Consider the following 9750-nt stretch of genomic DNA (forward strand, 5'->3'; position numbering starts at 1 on the left):
TTATTTATTTATTTTTTGAGACAGAATCTTGCTCTGTCATCCAGGCTGGAGTGCAGTGCCAAGATCTTGGTTCACTGCAGCCTCTACCTCCCAGGCTCAAGTAATTCTCATGCCTTAGCCTCTCCAATAACCAAGATTACAGGCATGCAACACCATGCCAGGCTAATAGTTATATTTTTAGTAGAGACAGGGTTTCACCATGTTGGCTAGGCTGGTCTCTAGCTCCTGGCCTCAAGTGATCTGCCTGCCTTGGCCTCCCAAAATGCTGGGATTATAGGCCTGAGCCACTGTGCCTGGCACGTATATATATATTAAATTTGCATTATTTTTATTGTTGTCTTGTTATTTTTTTTTTTCAAATACTGTATTGTCAATCTGCATTTGGTTGAATCCATGGATATGGAACCTGAGGATGCAGAGTGATGGTATACGTTTCATGTCTGAGCTCTAATTCATTCTTTTTATAGCTACCTGTTTTTGTTTCATAACCTCCTGTTCTTGTTTGATGGTTTTCATTCCTTTCTTTATCTTTCTGAGTCACCTAACATATTCATTGTAAAGCTCTTTCCAGATTAGACTGATATTCTCTGTTTCTTCAGATGTAATTAGATGCAATGTCTTCTAGTTGGGGAGTTTGTGGGAATTTCATGAGGTGGCCACAGATTCATCATCTTCTTCAGGTTATTTCTCCATGGTCTGGGTCTTCTGCACATGTATACTTTTCACCTTGTATATGAGGGGACTCTGCACTTCCGTGTGTGGGAGACTTTTATCCTTGTTACTGGGCACCTCTGCTTTGGTCTCTGGTTCAAGTTAGCATTTTCCCACCATTTCTCAGTGTTTGGGAGGAATAGGGAGGTTTTGGTGTGTATTTGGTCTTGAATGGATGGCCAATTTGCTATCTGTAAATGGATACAGTTGTGTTGGGTAATCTCTGAAGGTTCTCAGAGATATGTTCAACACAGAGAGCCCAAAGTGTGGTAGCATAAGTCCTGTGAGAGAGGATTTTTCTTTGAGACGGAGTCTCACTCTGTCACCCAGGCTGGAGTGCAGTGGTGCAATCTCAACTCACTGCAACCTCCATCTCCAGGCTCAAGCAATTCTCCTGTGTCAGCCTCCTGAGTGACTGGGACTACAGGCATGCACTACCATGCCTGGCTAATTTTTGTATTTTTTAGTAGAGATAGTGTTTCACCATGTTGGCCAGGCTGGTCTCAAACTCCCCACTTCAGGTGATCTGCCTGCCTCGGCCTCCCAAAGTGCTAGGATTGCAAGCATGAACCACCACACCTGGCTAAGAGAGGATTCTAACAACAACAAATAAAAAATAGCTATGTGGGTTATTTATTATTATCAGGACCAGCTCTTAACACATCTAACATTATTTATTCCTTATACAACCAATGAGGTAGGTACTACTATTATTCCCTTTTTACAGGTGAGACATTGGAAGCTCATAGAGGTGACCTGGCTTGCTGAGACACACTTAGCTAGGGAGGAGAATTTGAACCCAGTTAAAGCAGGTGTTCTTTTTTTTTTTTTTCTGAGACGGAGTTTCGCTCTTGTTACCCAGGCTGGAGTGCAATGATGCGATCTCGCCTCACCGCAACCTCCGCCTCCTGGGTTCAGGCAATTCTCCCGCCTCAGCCTCCTGAGTAGCTGGGATTACAGGCATGCGCCACCATGTCCAGCTAATTTTTTGTATTTTTAGTAGAGACAGGGTTTCACCACGTTGACCAGGATGGTCTCGATCTCTTGACCTCGTGATCCACCCGCCTCAGCCTCCCAAAGTGCTGGGATTACAGGCGTGAGCCACCGCCCCCGGCAAGCAGGTGTTCTTAACCCTGCCCACTCCATTGCATCCTGACAGCATGCATGCTAATTTCAGCCTTGCCGTATTGTTAGCTGTGTGGTTTCTTGACCCTTTTTCTCTCTGTGGAAACCAACCTCTACCCTTCAGAGGTGCTTTGCAAACTCCAAACTAGTGGCAGTATCCAGGGAGGTTTAGCCTGGTGCATTAGGAAAGGTTTGGGCACTGGATCCCATTGTACCTGGATTCTGGCTGTATAGACTCAGGCAGGTCACTTGACCTCTCAGAGCTTTGGTTTCCTGATCTGTCAAATCAGGATGATAGCCAGGCTTTACTTTCCTCTCTAGGTAGTGGTGAGTGAAAACTGAGAAGTTGCATGTGCCTGAGACACCTGAGGAAGGTTATGTTATTAGCCTGGCTACCAGGAACAAAGCCCAGAGATAGCTGCAGGAAATTGCAAACCCAGGGTGTTCCACCTGGAGCCCGGGGACCAGGGTCCACCTAACTGCAGCTGCTTCCCCAGCCCATGTGATGTAGGCAGGTGTGGAGCTGCCTACCACTGCAGTAAGCAGCAGCAGGTGGGGAGGTGGCCCAGATGTCTGTCAGCTTCAGAGTGGGGTGCTGGAGTCTCCCCAGTGACCAGGATTTCTCAGAGAGGGTCCCAGGCATGGCCACTGCAGACCCTTCTGTGACTAAGGAGTTCTCAGAGCAGGTCCTGGGCAAGGGCACTGGAGTCCCTCTCATGACTAGGAGTTCTCAGAGGAATTCCCGGGCATGAACACTGGAGTCCCTCCTGTGACTAGGTGGTCCTGGGCATGAGTCCTGGAGAACTTCCAGTGACTAAGACTTGTTGTTGACTTGGGTGACTGCAGAACCCCATAAAGCTTTTATTCAGTAGGTGCTCAACACACAAGAACTCTTTTCCCTGTAGGAGAGCAAGCTGATGTGGGAATACGGAAATGTCTGTCAATTTCTCAAATCCCCAAAGTGTTCTACCGTCCAGAGGAAGGGGAGATTCTCCATGGATATAAGGAAAGAATGAATTCTAGCAGGGAAGGGTCAAGCAAAGGTAGATTCTAGCTCTACTCCAGGAAAACTTTTAGGAGCACAAGAACTCACCTAGTGTGACAGGTGACTTTTTTTTTTTTTTTTGAAACAGGGTCTCACTCCCAGGCTGGAGTGCAGTGGTACATTACAGCTCACTGCAGCCTTGACTTCCCGGGCTCAGGTGATTCTCCCGCTTCAGTCTCCTGGGTAGCTGGGACTACAGGTGGAAACCCACCACACTTGGCTAACTTTTAAATTTTTCTGTAGAGACATGGTTTCACCATGTTGCCCAGGCTGGTCTTGAACTCCTTGGCTCAAGTGATCCACCTACCTTGGCCTCCCAAAGTGTTGGGATTACAGGTGTGAGCCATTGCACCCGGCCCCATATTTTTTAGAATGAACCACTAAACATATGAGTATTTTGGAAAATGAACCAATAAATGCATGAATTGTTGAATAAAGAATGAGTAAAATGTGAGTAAATGAATGAATTAATGAGCAGATGAAATAATACTCAAAGGGCAGGGGCCATGAGAATGAAATACAGATCTGATTGGATCCTGTCTTTCCCAAAGAGATGGATGCTGGAGATCTTCCAGTGACTAGGAGTTCTTGTTGGTTTGGGTGACTACAGAACCCCATGAGGCTTTTACTGTTTGTTCTCCAAGCCCAGTCAAGATTTCTAGACGTGGCCAGGCATGGTGGCTCATGCCTGGAATCCCAGCACCTTGGGAGGCCGAGGTGGACAGATCACCTGAGGTCAGGGTTTGAGACCAGCCTGGCCAACATGGCCAAACCCCATCTCTACTAAAAATACTAAAGTTAGTCAGGCATGGTGGCGAGCACCTGTAATCCCAGCTACTTGGGAGGCTGAGGCAGGAGAATCACTTGAATCTGGGAGGTGAAGGTTGCAGTGAGCTGAGATTGCACCACTGCACTCCAGCCTGGGTGACAGAGCAAGACTCTGTCTAAAAAAAAAAAAAAATTTCCAGACATGGCAACCTCTTGAGCACATGAACTGGCCTCATGGTGTGGCAGAACATTCTCTTTAGTGACTTTAGAAGGGCATGAGCTCCCCATTACCCAAAAGAACCCAGCAGAGCTTTGATTGCCACTGGTCAAGGCAGCTGTGGAGGCTGCTGGGCTGGTGTGGGACTGGCCTGTGATGGGGGCATCGCTGAGGGAGACCCTTTTCCTGTTTCTTCATCCCCCTCCGGCCACGACCACTTCACAAGGAGAGCTGCCAGTCTCGCCACCCTCCGTTAGCACTTCCTCTGCGACCACAGGAAGGCCCAGCCCAGCTCTCACTGCGTTTTCTCTAAATAAACTTGGGCAGCGGAACTATCTGCTGCCCCATCTCCTTCTGGGTTCCCGTGGAGGTGTGGGGGTCAGTGGTTAGAGGGGATCAGGCCAAGCCACAGACAGGAAGGACTCAGGCCACAGTGATACCAAATTTTCCTCTATCTTAGTGGTGTGGCCATAGAGCTGACTGCTCAGAGTGACTCCGGCCTGTCCTTCCTTTATCTAACTGACTACCAGCCCACATTCAGTTCTCTTCCTTGGGCATTGCTGAGTCTGGTGTGGTTCTCGGGGACCCCCAGGCTGTGTTCCTTTCCAGCCCAGCTGTGGTCATCTCAGGGATTGCCTGCCATATCTGCCCTCTCTCCTAGAGCCAAGGTGGTACTTTCCAGAGCTAGCCCCAGAGCCCTGGGATGTGCTGTGGACCTCTACACAGATGTCCATCAATTCCTGGGCTCGGGTCAATATCCCTTGAAGTTGGAATGGTTGTTGGGACCCCCTGTGAAGTCCCCCCAAGACTGGGCCAGGAAAGTGACAGGAGGATTCTGTGGCTAGTGGGGGACCCTGAGTGAAGGCTTGTTTGGGGTCTTGTCTGGAGTTCAGATGAACTATCTGGGCTCATCTCACCCAGGCTTAACCCTTGAGAACTTGTTCACACTCACTGTACCCCACTGTCATGGCTTCTGCCCTTTGGGTATTCCTTCATCTGCTCATTCATTCATTCTTTTTTTTTTTTTTTTTGGTCAGGCCTGTGTTTTTGTTTTTATTTTAAAAAGTTCACACACCTTCCCCATGTTTGTTCCAGCACTGGTTTTGGTGACTCCATCCCTACTCCCCTATGAGTCAGGCCAGAATACAAAGCCAGTGGCCCCGGGCAGGAGGGAGCCACAACGCCACCTCTCAGCCCCACAGCAGAGTGAAGCCGGGCCCAAATCCCCTCCTGTCCCAGGGCCACGTTGGCTGCAGTGAGGCGGTGGGGACGGAATGTGAGTGGGTGGAGAGCTCCTGGCACGAAGGCCAGAAAGCACCTCTGCCCTCATGGCACTGATAAGGAGCCAGGAAGCAGGGCAGGTGGGGCACAGACTGTGGCAGGGTGTCTACATGTCAATCACACATGATGGGTAGGCCTGGGTAGCTGCATGCCAGGCTGGGCACCAGCCTGGCACAGAGCTGAAGGGTAACCCTGCATCCAGTCCCCAGGAACTATGGCGTTCCAGGCTCTTCTGTGAAAGTAGGATGGGAGGGAGTTTCATTCATTCTTTAACCCACACTTCACTCATGTTTAAGTTTATTCAAATATGCATGCATTTATTAGTTCATTCCAAAAAATACTAATTCATTATTTTTCTAATTAGCTCATTCAAAAAAATATTCATGCATTTATTCATTCATTTAAAAAATCCACGCATTTATTAGTTCATTCTAAAAATCATGCATTTATTAGTTCATTCCAAAACATATTCATGTGTTTATTTCTTCATTCCAAAATATATTCATGCATCTATTAGTTCATTAAAAAAAATCCATGCATTTATTAGTTCATTCAAAAACTCCATGCGGCCGGGTGTCGTGGCTCACACCTGTAATCCAAGCACTTTGGAGTCCAAGGCGGGAGGATCACCTGAGGTCGGGAGTTCAAGACCAGCCTGACCAACATGGTGAAACCCCATCTTTAAAAAAATAAAATAAATAAATAAATTTAAAAGCCTCCATGCATTTATTAGTTCATGCAAAAAAAACCATGCATTTATTAGTTCTTGCAAAATATTCATGCATTTATTAGTTCATTCCAAAAAGAATTTATGCATTGAACAGTTTATTCTAAAAAATATTCATGCATTTACTAGTTCATTTAAATAAATACTCATGCAGTGCCCTTCTCCTTCATTCCTGATCCTGGGGTGGAGGTGGAGGTGAACTGAGGAACATATGAACACTATTTTTAGGAGTCTAAGATGCTTACACTTTCATAAGCACTCCCCAGAGGCTTTTAAGTTGAGAATAAATGGAATTTTAAAGAGCCTCCCCTGGGCTTATGGTGGGTTTGGGGGGACAAGGATGGAGGCTGGTGGGGGCCCAGGTCAGGAGCATCTTGAGAACTTTCCAACTTTTGCTGCTAAAGTTGAAGAGAAGCAAGTATAGCATTTCTAAATCCCTGCATTTGTTTTTCCTGTGTCTTGATGGAATGTGGTTTATTTTGTTGCAAGAGTGAATTTGAACTATTCTAATAAATGGCTATTTTGCCCAGTGACATTAAGATCTTCGTACACTTAAATTTATTTTTAAAAAATAGATATAAAATGAATTGGGATAGAAAATGATTAGGCAGGAACCAGTGCTGTGGGAAGTGGAGAGAGGGGTGGATGCAACTGTGGAGGAGGGATTAGTGGGAGGTGGTATGAATGGGACCACGGGAGAAGCACTCAAGAGGTGTCAGTGGCAGCTTTGGAAGTCAGGATTGGTGGTGGTACTCACTATGCTGGGAGAAGAATGTGACTCACTTTTGGAATCTCTGACTGTCCCTGGGCCAGCCACTTAACTTTTCCTGAGCTTCAGTTGCATTGTCTGTTAAGTGGGGATAATATGCTCCTGATAGAGGGTGTGGTAGCCCTAGGTGTCTGTAAGGGCTCAGTAAACTTGGACACCTGAGCAAGTTATTAGCCTGGCTGCCAGGAACAAAACTCAGAGACAGCTGCAGGAAATTGCAAACCCAGGGCGTCCCACCTGGCACCCGTGGACCATGGTCCACCTAACTGCAGCTGCTTCCCCAGCCCATGTGATGTGGGCAGGTGTGGAGCTGCCTACCACTGCAGCAAGAAGCAGCAGGTGGAGAGGTGGCCCAGATGTCTGTCGGCTTCAGAGTGGGTCCTGGACTTGGGTGCTGGAGTCTCCCCAGTGACCAGGATTTCTCAGAGGGGGTCCCAGGCATGGGCACTGCAGACCCTCCTGTGACTAGGAGTTCTCAGAGGAGGTCCTGGGCATGGGCACTGGAGTCCCTCCCATGACTAGGAGTTCTCAGAGGAGTTCCCAGGCATGGGCTGCTGGAGTCCCTCCTGTGACTAGGTGGTCCTGGGCATGAGTGCTGGAGGCCTTCCAGTGAGTAGGAGTTTTTGTTGACTTGGGTGACTGCAGAACCCCACAAGACTTATTTTTTATTCTCCAAGCCCAACCAAGATTTCCAGACATGGCGGCCTCCTGAGCACATGAGCAGGCCACATTGTGTGGCAGAACAGACTCACACATTAGACAGATTTGAGTTCAGATCCTAGTCCTGCCACCGACTTACTGTGTGGTGAGAGCAGATGAAAGACTCCATCTCTAGACTTATTTCCTTCTCTATCATAATTGTACTTACCCTTTTAGTGAGACTGGGGGATTTTTGAAGGCTGGGAGGCAGTTTGATTTCCTTCTTTTGTCTGCCTTACCGCCTGGCACAGTGAATGAATGAATAAATAAACACCTCAAGTTGTTTTGTGAAGTAAATTAAGCATTTCCTGGGCAAATAAATTTGAGAGCCCCTAAGTCAAACAAACTAAACTTTTTTTTTTTTTTTTTTTTGCAGGACTTCTCAGAGCCTCTAATGTACTTTGCGATTCTCCTATAAGGAATAAGGTATGCAGTATTTCTCAAACATTTTTGTACCCTTTTTCTGAGGGCATATCATCCTTGGCACTGGGGTTCCTAGGAACATACATTGGGAAATGTGGACTTAGAATCATTGTCAGAGTTCCTACAAATGTTGTTATTTGTCGGGTTGTATGTTCCTTTATCCTCTGTCAAACATGACCTGAATTATGTCACATAACTATGCACCACAGACAGACACTAAGGCCAAGAGCTGTTAGCGCAGAATAAAAGACTAAATTAGAATGTTGGGGAAGAAAAAGTTATACTCCCAATTTAGGAAAGCTACTACGGTTTGTCTTATAAATGAACACTTAGTTTCTGCCAAAGCAAACAGAAGAATGTGGTGTGTTTCATGGTTTTTGGGGTGGCAGTTCAGCAAGGTGGTCAAATGCTCTCCAGCTGTGAACAAGATTGTTTTCATTCACGTGTTTGTTCATTCATTCATTTATTCAACAAGTGTTTATTTACCACCTACTATTTACAAGCACACTGCTAGGTACCAGGGATACAACAGTAGACAAAGACATACATGTGCCCTTATGGAGATGACAGTCATCGGTTTTCAGAACAAAGATGCCAGCCCTCGGTGCCCCTTCTTTCCTGAAGTTTGTTCTGAAGTTTTAGACAGACTCCTTCCACCTTGCTGTGGTTTTTCTCTCTACCTGTTTTGTATCCGAATCACAAAAGGTGATGACATCGTAGTCACAGGGAACCCAGGTGGTTGGTAGAACCCAGATCTTTGTGTTAGAGTCTTCATGAAAACCAATGTGAGAAACGGCTGAGGCAAAAGAGCTAGCCTTCCATCCTTGCTATATCTCTGGGACACTGGGCATCTTTTCTGGGCTCCATCCCAGGAGTTGGGAATCTAATAACTTTGATTTTTTTCTCTGTCCCCCAGTGATCAACACTCTAATTCTTCAACGCTAGGCACATGGGAATTGCTTTTCGTTTTTTTGTTTTGTTTTAACAGAACAATAAACACCTTTATTACATGGGTGAAGAAAGAAAACAAGGATTTATTTGCCTTTCCGGGCATTGATTTTCCTAAGATAGAACTCCAACTCTTTGCCCTCTAGCACATAGCCATCTGCTCGGCCACACTGTCCCGGCCTTGAAGCGATGCATGCAAGAAGCTTGCCCTGCTGGAACTGCTCCTCCGGGAGACTGCTGATTTTGGCATTCTTTTTCCATTCGTCGTATTTCTTCTGGATTTTTTTAGATCGTTTTTTGTTTAAAATCTCTTCTTCCTCAGGAGTCAGCTTGGCTCCCTTCTTGCGGCCCGGGGGCAGCGCACAGTGGGACGCGTACCACTGTCGGTATGGCGTGCTGTCAATGAGCACGATGCAATTCTTCACCAGGGTCTTGGTACGGACCAGCTCGTTATTAGACGCATTATAGACAACATCAATGATCCTTGTTTTTCGAGTACAACACTCTGAACCCCAGGAGAAATTCCCCACATCCAGCCTCAGGGCACGGTATTTCTTGTTACCACCCCGCACACGGACTGTGTGGATGCGGCGGGGGCCAATCTTGGTGTTGGGAGCCGGGCGCCCCAACTCATACTTCCACTTCTTGTGGTAGGGCTTTCTCTTGCCCCTGGTCTTGCGGCGCTTGTGCCAGTTGTCCCAAGAGATGCCTATCACTCGGCGCTGGCTGGAAAGACTGCTTTTCATTTTTAAACCTGGGCAACGAAGTGAGACCCTGTCTCTACAGAAAATTTAAAAATAGCTGAGCATAATGGCATACACCTGTAGTCCCAGCTACTTGGGAAGCTGAGGCATGATGACTGCCTGAGCCCAACAGTTCAAGGCTGCAGTGAATTATGGTCCCATCATCGCGTTCCAGCTTGGGTGGCAGAGTGAGACCCTGCCTCTAAAAAAATTGCTTTTTTGATGTTTGGATGAATGGATGGACCCCATGGTTGAATATATACATGAATGAATGGATTTGTAGAACAGCGACTG

At 46.8% G+C, this 9750-nt stretch overlaps 1 protein-coding gene across 1 annotated transcript; it reads right to left on the reverse strand.

The window, feature by feature from the left end:
• Positions 1 to 8757: 8757 nt before the first annotated feature.
• Positions 8758 to 9459, reverse strand: LOC105705890 (small ribosomal subunit protein eS8-like). Its single transcript, XM_064382146.1, has one exon. The coding sequence runs from the start codon at positions 9457 to 9459 to the stop codon at positions 8800 to 8802; it is 660 nt and encodes a 219-aa protein (XP_064238216.1). The 3' UTR covers positions 8758 to 8799.
• Positions 9460 to 9750: the final 291 nt, after the last annotated feature.

This window comes from Aotus nancymaae, unplaced genomic scaffold, assembly GCF_030222135.1.
Source record: "Aotus nancymaae isolate 86718 unplaced genomic scaffold, 86718_ANA_hifiasm-v0.15.2.pri h1tg000028l, whole genome shotgun sequence".
Lineage (NCBI taxonomy): Eukaryota > Metazoa > Chordata > Mammalia > Primates > Aotidae > Aotus > Aotus nancymaae.

What these genes read in the sequence shown, in the direction of transcription:
- LOC105705890 (XM_064382146.1), bottom strand. Translation starts at nt 9,459, where the DNA reads ATGAAAAGCAGTCTTTCCAGCCAGCGCCGAGTGATAGGCATCTCTTGG.